At 59.9% G+C, this 19,948-nt stretch overlaps 2 protein-coding genes across 3 annotated transcripts in view; one reads left to right on the forward strand and one right to left on the reverse strand.

Annotated features, from left to right (window-relative positions):
- Position 1: 1 nt before the first annotated feature.
- On the reverse strand, positions 2-14,914 carry COMT (catechol-O-methyltransferase). 2 transcript variants are annotated; one of them, XM_061141309.1, is made up of 5 exons: positions 14,871-14,914; positions 4,788-5,079; positions 3,926-4,119; positions 3,610-3,741; positions 2-1,656 (listed from the first exon to the last, which is right to left on the reverse strand). In XM_061141309.1, exons 2-5 carry the CDS (start codon positions 5,077-5,079, stop codon positions 1,411-1,413), a joined length of 864 nt encoding a protein of 287 aa, XP_060997292.1. In that variant the 5' UTR covers positions 14,871-14,914; the 3' UTR covers positions 2-1,410. The 2 variants fall into 2 exon arrangements, with proteins under 2 accessions (XP_060997292.1, XP_060997291.1); XM_061141308.1 differs by lacking the exon at positions 14,871-14,914 and adding an exon at positions 11,974-12,197.
- Positions 14,915-14,937: 23 nt separating this feature from the next.
- Positions 14,938-19,948, forward strand: part of TXNRD2 (thioredoxin reductase 2) — a 32,135-nt gene continuing 27,124 nt past the window's right edge. The window contains exons 1-2 of the mRNA XM_061141307.1: positions 14,938-15,007; positions 16,756-16,821. Of these exons, the coding sequence (XP_060997290.1) occupies positions 14,938-15,007; positions 16,756-16,821 (136 nt within the window). The remainder of the gene's footprint in view (positions 15,008-16,755; positions 16,822-19,948) is intronic.

The raw sequence follows: 19,948 nt of genomic DNA on the forward strand, positions 1-19,948 counted from the left end.
ATAAAACCAAACTAAGACTGTATTGGTAAACATCTAAATTTTGTAAGAAAAATTAAAAATTATAAAAAGCAACAAAGGAACTTCCCATGTCTGTCTCCGTCCGCAAGCCACTCCCCTGTTGTTTGCTGGCCGCCGTGGGGATCCACTGCATCCAGGCCCCCGGGATGTGTCCCCCATGTGGCTCCTCTCTACACACAGTGTGTGGGCTCGATCCCGGGTAGTTAGCAGGGCCCCGACGTCTGTGGCTGGTCTTAGGCACAGGCGGACTTGGCCAGAAGGGGTGATCTCGGGGTGAGGGACCCGGGAGAGCCTCTGAGTCGGCCAGAGGTCCAGCCGGCCACTTGAGGGCCTTGGGGCTGGAGGGCCAGCGTCGGGGCCACGGGCGCCTGTGGACGTGAGTGGGCGCCGGCCGACCACGTCGTCACGGGCAGCCGGGCCACCACAGAAGCACAGCAGCTGCTCCGACTGCGCCATCTCATCCCCAGACCAGGCCGAGTGGGACGGGGACGCAGTTCGCCCAGAGCCACACCAGACCCGAGAGGCCGGGTGCTGGGCATTCCGGACCTGGCCCAGCACTGGTTGCTCAGAGCGGCCTGCGGGTCACCTGGGTCCCCAGTGGGGCTCAGCCCGGCCCGCAGACATCCCCGTGGGGCTGTCTGCAGCGGCCGAGGGGAGCGGCAGGTGCCTGGTGCGAAGCTGGGACATGGGGGCACATGGAGCAGCACTCGGGTTCTGTCTCACCTAAAGAATCAGGTCCTTAATTTCTACCTTACTGTCTTCTAAACAGGGTGTTAGTCTGTGAGATTGGTAGCGGCTGATTGTAGAAAAGTTGCATTTCATTCTTAAAAAGCAGGGGAAAGGAGGGTGTGTTTTGGGGGTGGTGCGGGGGGGGGGGGGCAGGTGATCACTGAGGCACTGCTGCCACCTGGTGATGGCAGAGCGCAGGTGCCCGCCCGCAGAGGGCGGACTGTGGGGGGGGACAGAGAGGGAAGGAGGGAGGGGGAGAGAGGAGAGAGAGGGATGGGGGGAGAGAGGAGAGAGAGGGGTGGGGGGAGAGAGGAGAGAGAGGGGTGGGGGGAGAGAGGAGAGAGACAGAGAGGGGGGAGAGAGAAAGGGAGGAGAGCCAGGTGGGGGGAGAGAGTGTGTGTGTGTGAGATGGTGAGGCTGAGATGCTATGAGTGTGTGACACCGCACGTGTGTGTGTGTGTGTGTGTGTGTGTGTGTGTGTGTGCGCGCACGCGACACTGTCACGCGCACTGCTTGCCTACCTGGTCTTCACAGGCAGGCACCTTCTAGATGTACTGCCACGATTCTGGAAGGGGAGCTGGGCATGCTTGGGGCAGGCCAGCGTGACAGCCTGGAGCTGACGAGAGGCGGCCACGGGGCTGCTGGCCTGAGGACAGGCCAGCGCTACAGGGCTGGGGCCGCCTCACCCTTCAGGGCCGGGAGTGGCGGGGGATCCTGCACGGGGCCGCCCGGGCCCTTGTAGACGACCTTCTCCAGGCCATCTACCACCTTGGAGTACTCCAGGTACGAGCTGAAGTGTGAGCACGCAAAGCGGCTGCTCCCGCGCACATACTCCAGAAAGTCAGGCGCCCCAGGAAAGATGACGTTGTCGGCCAGCAACACTGTCCCCTTCCGCAGCAGGCCGCACTCCTGTGGGGACAGGCAGATGGCTGGAGGGCGTGAGGGCGGCCTGAGCGGGCAGGGGGACCCTCAGGCCCTAGGACAGAGCGTGGCACACAGCAGGGGCTCACTGCACGCTGGGGGACGTGAGAGTGCAGATGGCGGGGCCCGGATTGCGGCCAGTGGGTGCCAGGAACAAGGGCTCCTCTGGGTCAACAAAATGCCTGGTGACCCGTGCGGGGGCTGCTGGCATCGGTCACTGGAGGTTCAGTAGGGTCCGACCAGGGGGACCCTGCAGGGCTGGGGGGCAGACCTCCACACCCAGAAGCCTGCCCCTCAGGTCCACCCTGAGGCACCCCAGTCTCCACCAACACCTGGGCAGTTGGCCAACATGTCAGGCCTGGCTCTACAGAGGGAGGGGCAGCTGCACTTCTGTGCCCACCAACCTCACCCCCAGTCTCTCTGAGCCGGAGGAGGAGCTGCTTGGTGTGTGTGAAACTTGTTCAGTCGTGTCCAACTCTCTGCGACCCCAAGGACTGTAGCCTGCCAGGCTCCTCTGTCCATGGGATTCTCCAGGCAAGAAACTGGAGTGGGTTGCCATGCCCTCCTCCAGGGCATCTTTATGACCCTGGGATGGAATCCAGTTCTCCCACATTGTAGGCAGATTTTTTATCATTTGAACCACCAGGGAAGCCCTGCTTAGGTTACATCAAAAAGCAAGAGGAAATGTTTCCCTGAGGAAGAAGTGAAGGGACAGCCCAGCTGCTGCGCTAGATCAGAGCTTTCTCTACATGATCATTAAAGTGGGGAAAAAAAAAAACAATCCCCCAAAAGGAAGGTAAAGTCAAGCAAGAGGCCCCAGGCGTGTCTTAAGTTGCCAGTGGGACCCCAGGGATGGACGGGCAACCCCTGGTGACTTAGGAACACGGGGGCCACTGGAGTGAGTGCAGCCCTCAAATCTTCCTGGTGGCGGCTGCCTCCCTTCTGTCCCTGGGCCCTGAGGCTGGAGTGGAAAACACAGCTGTAGAGGTCAGTGAGGTTGGGACAACCCATGAGCCAGAATGTGAAAAAAGTGGGCCTCTGAATCGTGGAGCATTTCTCCTAAAAAAGGAACTTCCCCGTGACACTGATGAGGAAGGGCTGCTGGGAGCAGCGGTCCGGCCTGCTCAACCCTGGGAGGAAACGCTCAACGTGAGCTGGGGCTCAGCACGTAGGGCACTGAACCCATGGGTCAGCCTCGGAGGAGAGGATGCAAAGGCCGGCCGTCCGCGCGGGGATGGAGCCCTGGAGTGTCTGACCCAGGCCATGTACCGGCACTCAGAGGACCAGAGTGGTGTCCCCTGTTCCTGACCCCCGCTCCTTCTGCCCCGGGTGCAGCTTCAGGTCACGAGGGTGCCTGGCCTCCCGCTCCGTCTCCGGCCGCCCTGCTGTAAGGACACCAAGCAGCACGTGGAGAGGCCTGAGCGATGGGGACGAAGGCCGCCTGCCCTGCCAGCCCCTCGCCTGAGCAAGGCGGTGTGGCCAGGCCAAGGCAGGGCCAGCTGCAGAACACACCTTCCCTTCTCTTGAGATAATGAGCAGCCATGAACAAGCGGCACTGAGAAAGCTATTAGGCTCCTACTTGCCAAGGGCAGCAAGGCTTCCCTGGTGGTTCAGATGGCAAAGAACCAAGCCGCAGTGCAGGAAACCTGGGTTCAATCCCCAGGTCAGGAAGATCCCCTAGAGAATCCCATGGACAGAGGAGCCCGGCAGGTAAAGTCCATGGGGTCACAGAGTCGGACACGACTGAGCAGCTAACACCTCCACTTCCAAGGGTGGTATCTGCTGCTCTCTACTGATGCAGGCCATCCAGATGTGCTCCCCGAGGCCCGCCCGCCCTGGCCCAGGCCCCCACTTCCCTCTGTGTCCTGACTGCACACAGGCCAGCCCATGGCTCCCCCACCCTCCACAGGGCCCGACCCAGCCAGCATGCACAGGGCTCACCTCCAGGAGAAGCGTGTCTGGCAGGTAGCGGTCCTTCCAGTGGTCAATAAAGACCATGTCCAGAGTGTCCACATCATATTTCTTCTTCAGCTGGGGGATGATGTCCTGGGACGCTCCAAGAACAACAGTCACCTGGAACAGACCCCCACCCAGTGAGCCTGGCAGTTCCGGGAGACGAGTCCCCGCTCTGCCCCACCTCCGGGAGTCTCTGCTGGCCAGCTGGTAAGCATGGCTTGGAGCCGCTGGGATGTGACCCCAGCCTTCCCGGCCCCCAGGGCCTGTGCCCACATCCGCCATCTCAGGGACAATGCCACACCTTGTCCTGCAGGCCTGCAAACTCCACCATCTGCCGGGTGATGGCCGCATATTCGGGGTTAAGCTCGATGGTGAGCAGTCGGGCGCCAGGCAGCAGCAGGCGGGCCATTCGCACTGCCGAGTAGCCGCAGTAGGCGCCTAGCTCCAGCAGCACTGATGGCCGCTGATCCCTCAGCACGCTGTCCACGATCTGGCCTGGGGCGGGGGGGGGGGGGATGGTGAGCAGGGGGCTTCCCACCCCCGTCCCCGTGCTGGCCCAGCACCCTCCGGCCAGCCACAGGCCCCACCACGCTCAGCCCCCAGGCCCCTATGCTTCTGCACGCGCTGGTTCTCCCCTCCCAGCATTCCCGGCTGCCCTAAGCCTGGCACCACCCAGAGCCGCCCTCCGTGGAAGCCCCACCCCACTCCCTCCCCGGGCTGCACAGAGAGTCTGCCCCGCTCCCTTCAGCTGGACACAGTCGGAAGGTTCAAGGCTGCTGGACCGCTGGCTGCCCTGACTCGGGGCGGGGCTGGGGGGGTTGATCACGCTTCGCCTGCCTGGGCCCCTCGCTGGAGTCCAAAGGTCGGGAGGCGGCCCCGGAGGCGGGGCGAGGCCTGGCGCCCCCGCAGGACTCAGTCCAAGAATCTCCATGCACCCTGGGGCCAGCCGGGACACCCAGGGACCCATGGCCCGCCCTGGGGGGCACCTGGCTCTGCCTGGCGGCTGCGAGCAACGAAACCGTGCAATGACTCTGTTGTTCCCCGTCCCCTCCCCCTCCAGCCCTGGCCGGGGCTCCCTGGCTGCACCTCCGGGAGTGGGGGGCGGGGCTTCCCCTAAGGCGGTCCTCCCGCCGGACCTGCGCCCGAGCCGCCCCGCCACCCACCTTTCTTATCGCCCACGTGCATGGCCCACTCCTTCTCCGAGCTGTAGCCGTCGATGGCGGCCACCACGCTCTGCGGGTCCCCGGCCACCGCGTGCTGCAGCACGTGCTGCAGGATGCGCTGCTCCTTGCTGCTGCCCATGAGGAGGTTGCGGACGGGGCTCACGATGAACTCGTTCCAGCCGATAAAGGCCAAGCCGAAGAGCCGCAGGTCCAGTGGGGCCAGCCACCGCAGTGCGAGCAGGGCCAGGCCGACGGCACCAGCGGCCAGCAGCAGGGGCGGGGCCTCCAGCATCTGCGGGGCGAGGGGCGGGGCTTCAGGGCAGGGCCTCCAGCATCTGCAGTGGGGCGAGGGGCGGGGCGGGCCTTGCGGGCTCTGCGAGGCCCAGCCGCCCGCAGGACCCGTGGAAGCACGCGGTCATCACGGTGTTAGTGACCGGCCCGCCTGGCTGACCCACCCGGGAGCTTCAGCCCCGTGAGAGGCCAGCCCGGTGCCCGGTGGCCAGACTCAGGGGAGACGGCCGGGGCCCCGCCCACCTGCAAACCACGTCCCCCAGGGACTCCGCCCTGGGTGGAGAGACGGGGTCTCGGGCAGCCCGGCGCACGGCGCACGGCTGGCCTGAGGCTGGACACTCCCCACAGGGGCGGCCAACCGCACGCAGAGCCCCCTGGGGCACACACTGGGGACAGTCCGGGAGCTCGTGTGGCCCGAGAGCTTCCGGGGACGGACACAGGCAGCCCCAAGCCGGCTGTTCCACACGGGGGCAGTCTGTCCCGCGAGGAGGATGCCTACCCTGCTGCCTGCCTGCACCACAATGGAAGCGAGACTGGCCCTCCCTCCCCCTGGCAGGCGACCCTTTGGGCGGGTAGCGGGGTCCCTGAGACACAGCCAGGTTGAGCCCGCACAGGGCAGAGGCCTTAAAGTGGGAAAGCGTGGGAAGCTTCCAGCAGGGCTGTGGTCACTTGCGGGTCATGCACAGGGAGGGGCCACACAGGACCGGCTCCCCCAGAAGTGCCTGCTGGGAAAGGCACGTGGGAGAACAGGCAGGCTGAGGGTCTTGGAGGGGTGACCGCCTCTTCCTGGACAGCTCAGAGCTCCAGCAGACTGGACCACGATGAGCGTCTTGGCAGGCAGGGCAGGGAGGAAGAGGGCAGCGCAGACACCCAGACTTCCGAGTGGTCTCGCCTGTGTGGCCTATTTACACCAGGCACAGCGAGCATGTGGTCGGCAGGTCAGGGCCCCACCTGACCCGCCTCCCCTACGGCCACACCCCACGCCCCACGCCCCTCCTCCGAGCTCCCCAGAGCTTGTGCCGAGTTCTTCTGCCTGTAAACAGTTAATCAGGAACCACAGCTTGACAGGGACCAGAGCCCTGGCACAGGGGCCTGCCGCAGGCCGGCCCTGCCCTCAGGGGAGAGCAGACAGGCAGCAAGACACCGCTTGGAATGTCCCTCCAGCCCGGGACACCACGGCAGTCTCCCTGGTCCCCGCGGCACTGGCCAGGCCAGCAGGTGTGCCACGGGGCCGGAGGCAGGTGGGGGGAATCTGGAGGTGGGTGGGGTGGGGCCAACCGCACTTCCGGGACGGGTGACAAACACGACAGGGGTGCGTGACCTGCAGTGGCCAGCACTGCCCACTGGGCTCCATTCTGCCAGCTCAGGAGCCCCAACCACACACCTGTGTGACTTTATCATGACTGTGTTCAGCAGCAGTGCAGAGAGGCTGGGCCACTCTGATGTATTCTCTGGGTTGATGAAAAAAAACTAATCAATGTTACACATAAATATAAATATTAAAAAAATAAAAAGTAGTATTCCATTTAAATACCAAAGTCCTTGGTTGACCCTGGAGTTGTGAAGGATAGCTTGTAATTCCCACAACAACTGAACTATATAAAAATTGGGCGAGGAGTCAGCCGCCTAACGGCCCAGGTCTGCCGGGAGCTTCACGCGGTGCCGGGGACCAAGAAGAGACCCACCGACGGAACCAGGCAGACGTGCTGGGAGGAAGCCCTCCAGTCAGGGCCGGGCAGACCCCTCCTCGGGGAGACAACCCGCGGGGCCCCTTGTGCTGCGGGTCCCAGTACTGGAGCGCCCATGGCTCTGCCCTTTGGAAGGGCCACAGTGAGGTCGCTCGGTTCCCCCGGCGGTGGCCTGAGGTTCCCGCCGCCCTGCATGGCTCTGGGCCCCGGGAGGCTGAAGGGCCCCGCTGCCCTGAGAGGAGGACGAAGGAGCCCCTGGCCAGAGGTGAGGGCTGGTGGCGGAGCAGCACCTTCAGACCCCCTGCTTCGCGTGTCCCACACGCATCCCCTGCTTCCTCCACTCGCGTCCAGAACCTAATTTTAAGAAATAAAACCATAAAACTCGTAGAAGGAAACACAGGAGTTAACTCTTCATGACCTTGAATTTGGCCATGCATTCTTAGACACGACACCAGAAGCACAGGCAACAGAAGAAAAATAGAATTTCACCAAAATGAAAGCTCTGTGCATCAAAGGACACCATCAAGAGAGCAAAGGACAACCCAGGGGGTGGAGAAAATATCTGCAAACCACCTATCTGATGAGGGTTTAAAATCCTAAATATATATAAGAATTCCTACAACTCAGAAACAACCCAGTTAGAAAGGGGACAGAGGACATGAACAGACATTTCCCTAAAGAAGACACACCAGTGACCAGGAAGCACATCACTTGGGAAGTCTGATCAAAGCTTCAAGGCACCACTTCACACCCCTGGGATGACCCGCCCCATGCTAGCGGGGCCACGGAGAAATCAGAAACTCAAGCACGGCTGGTGGGAACCCAAGACGGAGCAGCTGCTGTGGAAAACAGTTGGCGGTTCCTCAGAAAGGTAAATACAGAGTTACCACATGACCCAGCAATTCCACCTCTGGGAGTGGACCCAAGACACCCGAGAGCAGAGGCTTGAACCCATATTTGTCCACCCACGTTCAGGACAGTGTGAGGCACAGTGGCCACGAGGGGACACGGCCCACGGACAGAGGAGGTGTGGTCTCTCCGCACACTGGGGCATCCCTTAGTCACACTAAGATGACTGCACCCTGACCCTGTCCCACTGGGAGGGACGTGCGGACACCTGTGACTTCACGGAGGGACTAGGGGGATGTCACGCTCAGTGGGATGAGCTGGACGCGTGAGGATCAATTCTGAATGATCACACCCGGATGAAACGCGCACAAGAGCAAGCTCACAGAGACAGGACAGAGAACAGAGGCTGCCAGGGGCTGGGGGCCGCGGGGTCACTGCTGAAGGGGGCAGAACTTCTGCCTGGGGCGGGGCGGGAGCTCTGAAGACAGTGGCAACAGCTACGCAGCCACGTGGATGCTCGATGCTACCCAACTGTATGCGTGCACGTGCTTAGAGTGATAAATTTCAACTTATGCATGTTTCACTGCATCAAAAACAGTGGAAAACCAAGAAAACAAGCAACCCTGTTTCTGGTCCTCTCTGTTCCCAAAAGAAAAAGGAACATGGCACCCCCACTGGGAAGCAGGATCCAGAAAAACCAGCCCAGCTCCCAATCTGCCTGCCTGCGGGCCTGCCCCCTGAGCCTGGGCACCTGCCCCACCCCACCGGGAGGCACACACTCACCCCCTCTGGGAGGAGGGGAAGGCTGTCCAGTTCCCCGCTTCCTCCCCAGGCTGGTGTGTGTTCCCCGTGCCCTAGAGATGGAGCACAAACCTCTCACAACAGCAGCCACAGCCCACCCCCAAAGCTTCCTTATTATAAGCCCGTTCTTAACTGTTCTCCTGGGATCACCTTAACATCACCTGGGATCACCACCTACGCTCCTCCCGATAACCCCCAAGGGGCTGATGGAGATGCCGGCCACGGCCCGGCCCCCTCAGGCCCAGGCAGGGGCTGCAGACTACACACAGACTCTTCAGTCCCTTGGTGCTGAATATGCTAGGATTCCGCGTGTCAAGGGTGGGGGGCTCCTCGCCAGGAGTCACACAGCCCAGCCCCGCCTCCCCGAGAAAGGCAGGCCTGAGTGCGCGGGGGGGCAGTGGGGGGCAAGAGGGGCAGGCAGCCCCGAATCCTCACGTAGGGGAAACCTGGCAGCTGCCCGAACTAGCGATGCGCCTGGGCCGGGGCCTCTGTGCTTGGGTGGCGTGGGGGACGGCGTGGGACACAGAGTCCCGGGGGGCTGTGTCCTCGTCTCCTGTCCCGTGTGATTCTGGCTCCGGACCCGCAGACCACAGACAGGACAGCTCTGCTCCTAGGGCTGGGGGTCCCAGCAGCCTCGCGGACAGGAGCCGACCGGCTGGCTCCACCCAGCTGGCTCCGTCCACTTCCTCCCGGTCAACGCCGGAGCACGTGGGCCTCAGGGGCTGCCAGGCCGCCGGCCCACCACGCCCTCCTCCCCCAGCCCGACTCCTCCGCCCTCCTCCCCGGCCCCTCAATTCCCCCAGCCCCTGAAACCTTGGGCCCCCTGGCACCTCTCCAGGGACTCAGGGATCCCCCAGAAGCAACTACCTGATGCTGAAAAGGAAAAAGAACAGTGAATTGGAAGCATTTAGTCTGTGCCTCCCTGAGATGACACATCAGGGTCCAGAGGGGCTTTCAGGAGTCACACCGCACGGGTGTCAACCTGCCCCACTTGCTACAACACAATTCAGATTAAGATACCAAACGAAGCAAAGACACAGTCCAACTCTTACATAAACTAGTGGGTTTTATGTAACTGTTTATGACTGATGCATAGCTAGGCATAAATTTTTATGTACAATTGTGTTTTTTTAATATACATACGCTCCTTCCCCACCTCCAGATGGTATGACCAGATCAAGTTCTGCAATGCCTTCCAGGGACTCTATCCTGACGGGCTTCCAGAGGAACAGGCACTTACGTAAAGTAAACCTTCCTAAACTCCCAGAGATACAAGCAGCAACTCAACTGTTTTTCTAGTTCATGTACTTGGGTAAATCTTTGCTAAATAAAATCAGCTTAATAGTGTTCATCTCATAAAATAGGTGTCTCTTTAGAGTTGTCAACATTACATACATTGCAACACACTTAAATCTCCTTGGTTGACTAGTCAAATAAGCTAGTATTGTATTGATTAGACATTTAAGGTTATAAATTTGATTTTAATCAAATCCAGTCACTATTCTCTCTCTCTCTTTTAATATTCTTTTATGTATTTGGCTGCACCAGGTCTTAGTTGCAGCGTTTGGGATCCAGCTCCCCGACCAGGGATCAAACCCGGGCCCCCTGCATTGGGAGCGCAGAGTGTTAGCCACTGGACCACCATGGAAACTCTCCAGTCACTATTCGGACAAACTTTCTTTCCATAATGATTGTGTTTCAGTCTGCCTAAAAGCAGTTTCCAAAATCTTTTTGGTAACTTGAAACCTTAAGAGTTTTACCAAGTTAAGTTAAACAATAGACATCCCATTGTTTTACCAAAAGTTTTCCTTTCATTTTAGGTTTGAGGCATTCGTCAAGAAGAGAAAGCACTCGTTACACACAAACAAACAATTTCACTTTTTAACAGAAGATTATCCAAACTTAACCTCAATATCCAGGGACTTGCCTCTTGGCCCAGTGGTTACGAATCCGCCTGCAAATGCAGGGGACACAGGTTTGATGCCTCGTGCGGGAAGACTCCACGTGCCATGGAGCAGCTGACCCTGCATGAGCGGCTACTGAAGCCCGCGTGTCCTCTGCAACAGGGGACCACCGCAATGAGCAACCTGTGCTCCCCAGCTAGGGAGCAGCGCCCACTCGCTGTCCCTGGGGAAGGCACGGCAACAAGACCCAGCTCAGCCGAAAGTAAATAAGACAGTTTTTCAAACATCCCCAAATACAGTCATTAGGAAACAAGAAGTAACAGAGAAGTAACAGTGCATACGCCACCAAACTGAGCCGACATCCACACCCAGACTTTAACAATGTGGGGAAACCCCACGTCACAGCAGTCTGGAGTCCCAGTGGGGAAGGTCCTGGGTGGTGCATCCAACGCACGGGCGAGACTTCAAATTGCAGCTTTGGGGGCTCCCACTTACAATCCCAGGCAGCAAACTGATAGTATCATCGGTTTGTGCACAAAAAAATCGCAGTTGTGGTTTAAGTTTCACAATGCTGTTTGTTTCGCCTTGTGAGTCCTAAGATTCCTTAGACCTCAGGGGGCTGGCTGGGTCCACAGGGGCTTAAGAAATTCCAAGACCCAGTCCCTTTCTTATCAGTGCTGCCTGCCTTGCCGGTAGGACCGATGTGCCTGCGGGCAGGTGGTCCAGGAAGGGTCAGAGGTCAGTCAGAGGCCTGCTCCCCTACTCCTGAAGCCTGAACAAGACAACCTCCATTTAAATTTCCCTAACGTCACTGAATATCCGTATAACTTCTATATAAGATAAAGTGCTGAAACACTCATGATTAAGATGGCATGAGTTTAAGTTTCTATACTTTGGCTTCTGATATTTATATAACAAAGAAGCTAAAGACATTTGAAGGTGAAAGTGTTGGTTGCTCTGTTGTGTCCAACTCTGTGCGACCCCGTGGATTGCAGCCCGCCAGGCTCCTCTGTCCATGGGACTCTCCAGACGAGCACTGGAGTGGGCTGCCATGTCCTCCTCCAACCTTACAGATTATGCAAGCCTATCTTCACAAAATTTGCTCATCTGCTACAAAATACTGGGATAAGACAGATAATTTGCAGTTGTCTACTTCCTTGTTCTCTCTATAAAATAAAGGCTGCTAATGGTTACAAACTTCAATCAACACATGAGAATAAAACTACTACTAGTCCGAACAAAGGAAAACAACTTTGTCCACAAGGCAGGAAAACGAAGATATGTTCTTACGCGAAAAGCACGCAGAGAATGTGGAATACGTTTTTGTTGAGGGAGGAGAGTCATTTTTGTCCTCAAGCAAAATAATAAAGGGAGACAGGGTTCCCCTGGTGGCTCAAGGGTAGAGAATCTGCCTGCCAATGCAGAATACACGGGTATGACCCCTGACCCGGGAAGATCCCACGTTGTGCGGAGCAACCAAGCCCGTGCGCCCTCGAGCCCGCGCTGTGCAATGAGAGGCCCGTGCACCAGACCCAAGAGTAGCCCCCGCTCGCCGCAACCAGCAAAAGCCCACGCAGCAATGAAGACCCATAAAAAGTTAAAAAAAAAAAAAAAAAAAAGAGGGAGACAAATCCTTGTCAACTACAAACTCACCGTCTGCCTCCACAAGGATTAAGTCACGTGCCCCTGCAGCTGCTGACCTCCAGCACCCCCTGAAGGAGTTCAGGGTGGGGACCAGAGACGAGGCCCTCAGTGCTCAGGGAGAACCGGCAGGACAGGTCTTCAGAGAGTCAGTTATTCTCAGGAGCTGATTTTACGAGCCCAGTGCTGGCACCGTCTCACATCTAAAAAAGCACTGGATTCCTTCCTGGCAACAGCTGCTCCTTGTGACCAGAAACCTTCTGCAAACAGACATGGTTGACTGCAAATACTCCCCTTCGTCAAAATCACATGTACACTGACCTCTCCCCTTCCTCTTTCGAGCACCTTCTCGAGCTGTCTGAAATGCTGTCTTCCAGGCTATGGTCCTCATTTTGTGCCAAATAAAACATAACTCACAACTCCTGTGTTGTGACAGAGGACGAGATGGTTGGATGGCATCACCGACTCAATGGACATGAGTTTGAGCAAACTCCAGGTGTTGGTGATGGACAGGGAGGCCTGGCACACTGCAGTCCACGGGGTCGCAAAGAGTCGGACATGACTTAGTGACCGAACAACAAAAAGGGAGAACAGAACTATTTTGTAAACATGAATACTCTTCAGTTTACCACTGATCAAAAATGGAAGTGACCACAGAGAGAAATTCTGTCTCAGTAGAGAAAACAATACACCTTGTGGGTCATCAGAGTCCAGTCCTGCCCAGTCGATGCGTTCGAGGTTTTATCACCACCTGCACGTCGGGCTGCACGGCCCGCTTGCATGTTTCGTCATCGCCAGATCCTCAGTCCTTCCCGTTTACTCAATATCTGGTATAATGCTCCAAACGTCAGTTTTTCCCATTTTCCTCTGTCCCTCCTGGCCTGGGGCTCAGTCCTGTCACTGCCCGTGTCCTCCCTGTCTGACAGAGCCCTGCACGTCGAAGGGAGACACGGCGGCGGGAACTTCGGATGCAGGCCACTGCACGAGCCACGTGGTTCCCGCATCTCCTGAGCTCTGCTCCAGACCTAAGTGGCTTTGCCACGCAACCCTGATGTCTCCACAAACATTCAATCACACGAAAACTGGAGAAATCCAGCAGATGGCCATCGCGGCCTCACGTCACCATCAAGAGACCTGAGAACTCGACCTCTAAAATCTTCTCAACTGATCTCCCTCGAGGCTCAGAACCCCGGGTTACTGTGGCCTCCGATCATCCACCAAGGAGACTCGGTCCCTGCCAGACCCAGCCACGAGACCTCATGCAAAGACTGGAACAAAGAGCTGACTGCGTGTCACGGCTCGAGGCCACGTCCCTACAACACCCCAGCCCCCCAAGGTGTCCTCCCAACAAGCTCACAGCTTCCGGAAGAAGCGACATGTCCAGCAACACCGCCCAGCTCTGCAGGAGGGCAAGAGGCCAGGTCCAGCGGGCAAGCTCAACTGGGAGTCCCAGGGACCCGTGCCTCTCTGACTCCCTTGGGCCCCGACACCCCACCCGCATTTTCCCTTTCAAAGGCCCAGCGGCCCCTGAGCCAGTCCGGTACCGTGCCGTGTCTAGCTGACCCAACAAGCCCAAAGGAAGCTGCTGGTCAAACTTCAAAGATGGCAGCGGGCTGAGGGGCCCAGGCTTCTTCCTGGGGAGGCCGCCACTTTCACAAAATGGGAAGGCCCAGGAGGCTCCAACCTGCCGGCAGGACGGGGAGACGGCTGAGCCCTCGCCTGGGCCCCGGAGTGCTCCCTCCCCAGGGACCCGAAGTGCTCAGACCCTACTCTGCAGCCTGGTCCCATGTTCACACTCTCCCAGAAACTGTTAGGGGAAGCACACTGATTGAAACCGCCCACCCTGGTCAGGTACCATAGTAACCATTTGCATGAGTTGTTTTATGGCAGGAGATCCTGATAAGGAGTACGGAACTAATAGGCCACCACCAGCCGGAAGAGTTCGGGAAAGAGGAGACACTACCTGTCCGTCCACTTCCCAGAATCCCTCTTGCTAGCATCCATCTTGGCTGAGCGATGCGTGCGCCACCAGGAAAGACTCTGAATTAGAATGATTGGCCAAAGACCACCCGGAAACTAATCCCATCACCATAAAACCCAAGACTGCGAGCCACGCGGCAGAGCAGTTCTCCTGGGTTCCCTTACCTACTGCTCTCCACTCGGGTGCCCTTTCCCAATAAAATCTCTTGCTTTGTCAGCACGTGTCTCCTCGGACAATTCTTTTCCGAGTGTTAGACAAGAGCCCAACTTTGGGCCCTGGAAGGGGGTCCCCCTTCCTACAACAAAACCACGACCTGGGAGTCTGGGTTCCAGAGCCCTGCAGTGCACACCCCCCACCCTCGCCCCGCAGTGCCAAAGGGGACCTTCTGCAGCACCGCTCCCTTCCCTCCACCAGCCTGGTGTCTCCGCTGCCACCTCAACAGAGCCCCCAGCCCGGGTCAGAGGCTCCTGACCAGGTCAGAGCCCCCAGCCCGGGTTTGGGGCACCCCCCCCCGCACCTCCCCCCCAATTAAGGTCTGGGGAAGCCACCTCATGTCCGGAGACCCACTCCAGTTCTGGAAGCCTCTCCACCATAGGTCTGGGGATCCCCAGCCCAGGTTAAACACCCCCTCCTCTGGAGACTGCACCCCAGGTCCTGAGACCCTCACCGCAAGTCGCAGACCCACCCCAGGTCACAGCCCCCCAATCCAGGTCCAGGGCCCCCCACCCCAGGTCAGAGCCCCCATCCAGGTCGGAGCCCCCACCCCAGGTCGGAGCCCCCACCCCAGGTTGGAGCCCGCGTCCCGGGAGGATCCTTCCCCCGGGTCCTACACGCCCCCCGATCCGTGGCTCCGGCTCCGGGTGGGACTCAGGCCCCGCGCGAATCCCGCGGGCGGCCCGGCTCCGGGCTCGGCCGCGCGCGCACCCACCTCGGGTCCGCGGTCGCCGGCGCAGGCAGCGCGGCGGGCAGCCCGGCCCGAGGCCCCCGGGGCGGCGATGGCGGCGCTGCGCAGAGCGGCCGCGCGTTTCCGGGGCCGCGCGCCGGGCGGGGCGCGGGGCGCCGCAGGTCAGCGGGCGCGGGCCGGGACCGCGCGGGGCCGGGGCTGCGCGGGGGTCGCGCGGGGGCGGGCCGCGGCCGGGCGTGGAGCGGCGATACCCCCGGCTGCGTTAACCGCGGTGCCGATCGTGGTGGGGGTGGGTCACCTCCCGGCTCAGCAGGTGCGGGGACCGCCGGCCAGGTCTCCCCGCTCCTCCCCAAGGCCAGGCAGCCCACAGAGCCTGTGCTCAGCACCTGCACGTGCGGGACTCAGGAGGGGCCCTGCCGCCTCTGCTGGTGGGCGCTCTGCGCTGTGCTGGGGCGCCCTGGGGGAGGGAGCCGACACTGCGGACCCCCTGGATGGCCAGGGGTCCTGGGCCCACCCGGACAGTGTCCCCAAGGCCACAAGCAGGGGCAGGGGCCGCCTCCAGGGTCCTGAGCAGGGGTCGGGTGGGGGACCCCCAGAGGTGGCCTCGCGGGCACCACACACCCCGACCTCTCCCAGCACATCCCTGCCCTGGGGGGATCCCGCGGGCAGGGCTGGGCGGGCCCCTTCATGGAGAAGGCACCGTGGGCGGAGCACCGCCCCCAGCCGCGGTCTGTCGCCTGGCCTTGGGCGTGGGGCTGGGGAGGCGGCCAGGCGGTCATGGCTTGTTAGGCAGGGCTGGGGGCTGCTCCTGGGGGCTCTGCTGGCCCCATGCAGGCCCCGAGTGCAGGGATGAGCAGAATACCAGGCGAGGGAGGGCTCAGGACACAGGGTGACAGACCTTGCAGGGTGAGAAGAGGGGCCAAGCTGTGAGGTGCCCTGGGGAGCCCTGGAGCACACGGGTGCATGCCCAGTGGGCACTTTGAGGGCAGTGCCCTCTCTGGGGTCCCCTGGGGTCCTTCCTTGCAGACAGGCCACCCAGACCCCGCAGGTATTACAGGCGGTTTCCCGCAGTGGGGCCTACGGAGGCCTGGCGGCCTGCCGCCTCCCCGCTTATCAGACGGAGGGGGCTGCTGGGTGTGCCCCGTGGGGAGAGCGGACCATCAGAGATAAGCCCACAGTCCTTGCGCCATCTGTTCACGTGGGCAGGGAGAGTCGGCTGGCGGAGGGGCTCTGTGGGCCAGGAAGTCGCCGCAGGCACCCTGCGGGGCAGCGGGAGGGGCTGGCCCCGGCCATGGACGGTAGGGACCTCTTCCTGGTCCGTGTCTCCCTGAGCAGGGGAGAGGAGAGAGCAACTGGGCTCGTGCCGATCTTGTTTCTGTCCACAGGCGGTGGGCCGAGGCCTGGTGCCGGGGGTTCCCGGCTCGGAGCTGGCCGCCCCTGAGGACACCCCTGTCCTCCGCCCTCCCTTGTGGACCCCGGTTCCGCTGTCTCTGGGCCGCTTTCTGTGGCAGCATCTGCAGAGACGGGGCCTTCTGCGGGAGGAGACGGGGCGGCCGGTCCGCCAGGGGCAGGGGTGGGGGCTGCAAGCGGCCTCCAGAGCCGCTGCCCCCCTAGGTCCTGTGGGCACTCGGAGCGGCCAAGCCACGCCGCCCGACGGGTGGACTCGAGAGAAACTTTCCCACCCACGTCTGCCAGGATGTTGGGTGACATTGAGCTCAGGGCGGCTCACTTGCTTTCTTGATGTGGGTGGCAGGGGTCAGTGCGTGGTGGGGGACATGTGGTCAGCCCAGACCATCACAGGGCCGAGTGTGACTGCGGGACTGCCCTGGAACAGGGGCCGCCTCCCGGATGGCGCCCCCCCCACGGCTGGTCCCGGTCCTTCCTTCTGACGCCCGCCTCACCCCCGCAGGGCGGCAATGCTACGACCTCCTGGTGATCGGCGGTGGATCCGGCGGCTTGGCCTGTGCCAAGGAAGGTGCGTGTCCCGCATCCCGCATGCGGCTGGCACGGCGGGGCCTCCGGGGGCTGGGGCTGCATCCCGCATGCGTGCTCTCTGCCACGGGCCTGGCCCCCCTCCCCAGGCAGCTGGTGACCCGCTTTCTATCGCTGTAGATCACGTTGCATTTTCTGAAATTTCGTCTCAATGGACTCGTGCTTCGAGTATCCTTACTTCCGGGCCTCTCCCACGGGCCCCGTTTCGTGGAGGTCATCCGCGTTGCGGCGTGTGTATCCGGAGTCTCGCCTCCTCATGCGGCTGCATGGACTGTGTGTCCGTCTCACCTGTGGTTTCCCGTTTTGGGGCTGTTGGAAACATTTGTGTGTGTGCGTGTCTCTGTGTGGATGCATGCTGTGAGTCTGCTGGAGGATTGCCTGAAAGTGGAACAGCTGGGTCATGTGGTGTCCCTCCCGTTTAGGTATTTTTCATTTCTTTCAGCGGTGTTTTGCCAGTTTGATAAACAGGTCTTTCACGTCTTATGTCAGTTTTACCCCCGAGGGTCTCGTGTTTTTCAGACCGCTCTGTTGAGATGTAAGTCACACATTGTGTATATCACTCGTTTAAACCGCCTGATGTGGTGGATTTTGCATTCGCAGAGTTGTGCAACCGTCACAACCAAGTTTATTTTCTGTTGTTTTTCGTTTGTGCCGGTCTCTGTTGCCGGGCTTTCCCTGGTTGCGGCGAGCAGGCCTGCTCTTTGCTGAGGGGCTTCTCACTGCGGCCGCTTCTTCACTTGTGCTGCGTGGGTTCTAGGGCACGCGTAGATTCTTCTCCACTGGGAGAGGGTCACCAGAAGGGGGACCATGGCTTGGAGAGGTGGGTTCCCCAACCCAGAGGTGACGAGGACTTCACCCCATGCCCACATGTTGACTCACAAAGGGCCGTAGGACTGAGCTGTCTGCGCTCCGGCATCGACTCTGATGAGAAATCTGCCATTTTATCTTTCTTTGTTCCTCTGTTGTGTGTCTCTCTCCTCTGCTTGCTTTTAGGGTTTTGTCTTTCCGTTACTTTTGAGCAGTTTAACGATAGCATGCCTTGGTGCCTGCCAAATTCTCTTCCTGCCGGTGTTCATCGAGCTCCGTGGGTCTGTGGATCAGGGGTCTCCGTCCTCTGGGCCCTAATGCCTGAGGTGGAGCTGATGTCATGGCAATAGAAATAAAGTGCCCATAAATGTGATGGGCTCGGATCGTCCCGAAACCATCCCCCCACACCATCCATGGAAAAATTGTCTTCCACAGAACCAGCCCCTGGTGCCAAAAAGGGTGGGGAAACCCCTGGGTCATAGTTTTCATTGATCCATGACACTGTTCAACCATCGGTCACTCCTTCACGTGGGCGACATTAGTTCCACATGCGTCAGCTGCTCCGGCTTGTCTCAGAACTCGCCCAGCTCTCTCCGTTGTGGATAGGTTCTATTCCTGTTTGCAGGTTCCCTGATAAAAGAGTCTGTGATGTCTACTGCCCCATGAACCCCACTCGGTGCAGGTGTTTTTAAAGTATTTTTATTGGAGCACAGTTGCTTTACAATGTTGTGTTTGTTCCCGCTGCCCAGCAAACTGCGTTAGCCGCACGTGCACACAGATCCCCCCGTTTTGGACTTCCTGCCGCTTGGTGCAGGTTCATCTCTACAGTTTGACGTGGGCACTTTTTTTGTCTTTCACATGGCTTCTTAGCTCTTCACACACGTGGAGCACAGTTGTAACACCTGCTTTGCTTTCTTTTCTGCTGATCCTGGCGTCACTGTTGGTTCTTGGTCTGCTTCATGGACTGGTTGCTCCTTTGTGTGCCGGGTAATTTTTGTTAGAGCGCCAGACACTTTGGACTGTACCTCACTGGCTTCACCTGGTAAAGAGTCTGCCTGCAGTGCAGGAGACCTGGGTTTGATCCCTAGGCCGGGAAGATCCCCTGGAGGAGGGCGTGGCAACCCACTCCCACTCCAGTATTCTTGCCGGGAGAATCCCATGGACAGAGGAGCCTGGTGAGCTACAGTCCATGGGGTCACAAAGAGTTGGACACGATGGAGTGACTTACACTCTTTAACTTTCGTTTGCTGGGTCCTGGGTCCTTTTGTACTCCTAGAAATGTGTCAGAGTGTGTTCTGGGATGTAGGTAGGGACAGCCTGGTCTTTTCTAATCTTCTGCGTGAGGTCTGTTAGGCGGGCCTGGTGCTGGGCCCAGTCTCAGCCTGACTACTCGAAGACATGGCCTTCCTGAGCCCACCCACCACTCCAGGAGGCTGGGCAGCACTTCCACCCCACCTCCTCTCGGGAATGCCCGGCCCCTCCCGGGCTGGGTCCTAGGGACCCCCCATTCCTGGGGCTCACATCTGCCCGCTCCTGCCTCCCAGAGATCACTGGCCTTTGTTTTCTTCTGTTCAGTTTCTCGAAACCACTGTTTTGCACATTTTGTCAGTATTTTTGGTTGTTTTGAGCAGGAGAGTAACTCTGGTCCCCATTGCCCCATCCTGGTCAGACCCAGGAGCTGGCTGTGGTTGTGTCTGAGGAGTTTGGCTGCAGCCTTTAAATCCAGCGCCAGGGTCCCATCGGTCATCGTTGAATGAAGTGGTTTTGTTGATGAAGACTTGTACACTTGCTTCTGATCGTGGTAGCCATGAGTGAAGTGGGTTGCAGGTCCGGGGCCTGGGGCTGGCCGGTGGGAAGCCTGCAGTTGTCCCTGGGCTTAGAACATGGGGCTCGCAACTGGGGGGACCCTGCAGACAGGGGTGGGGGTTGGGGGTAGGGCATGGGGCAGGGTGGGCTCCAGTCGGGGGTGCAGAGTGGGGTCCGGTCCTGCTCCCCGGCTCAAGGCCCAGCTGACCTGCCATCTGACCCCCGAGCTTCGCTTTCCTGATAAGAGGCAGCAATGCCCAGCTGGGGGCCCTGAGCAGGTGGACGGGGACCCCCTGTGATATCCGGGGAAGCGGGGAGCGAGGGGGGCCTGGGGGCCGGGGGCCTGTCTGCAGTGTCCCGGGTCTCAGCTGGCCCTGGAGCAGGGTGGCAGGCTGGGCTGGGCCGCGCTGCCCTGGTGGGCAGTCAGGGAGAGTCCAGGTGCCTGTCCACGGGCAGCGTGGCTGAGGGCAGAGGCTCCTGGGCCCCCGAGTCCCCAG

Source organism: Dama dama, chromosome 5, assembly GCF_033118175.1.
Source record: "Dama dama isolate Ldn47 chromosome 5, ASM3311817v1, whole genome shotgun sequence".
NCBI lineage: Eukaryota > Metazoa > Chordata > Mammalia > Artiodactyla > Cervidae > Dama > Dama dama.

What these genes read in the sequence shown, in the direction of transcription:
- COMT (XM_061141309.1), bottom strand. Translation starts at nt 5,079, where the DNA reads ATGCTGGAGGCCCCGCCCCTGCTGCTGGCCGCTGGTGCCGTCGGCCTG. An exon ending in GCACGTGGGCGATAAGAAAG is followed by an intron (nt 4,120 to 4,787) that starts GTGGGTGGCGGG and finishes CCCCCGCCCCAG; the next exon opens with GCCAGATCGTGGACAGCGTG. An exon ending in CAGACACGCTTCTCCTGGAG is followed by an intron (nt 1,657 to 3,609) that starts GTGAGCCCTGTG and finishes CTGTCCCCACAG; the next exon opens with GAGTGCGGCCTGCTGCGGAA.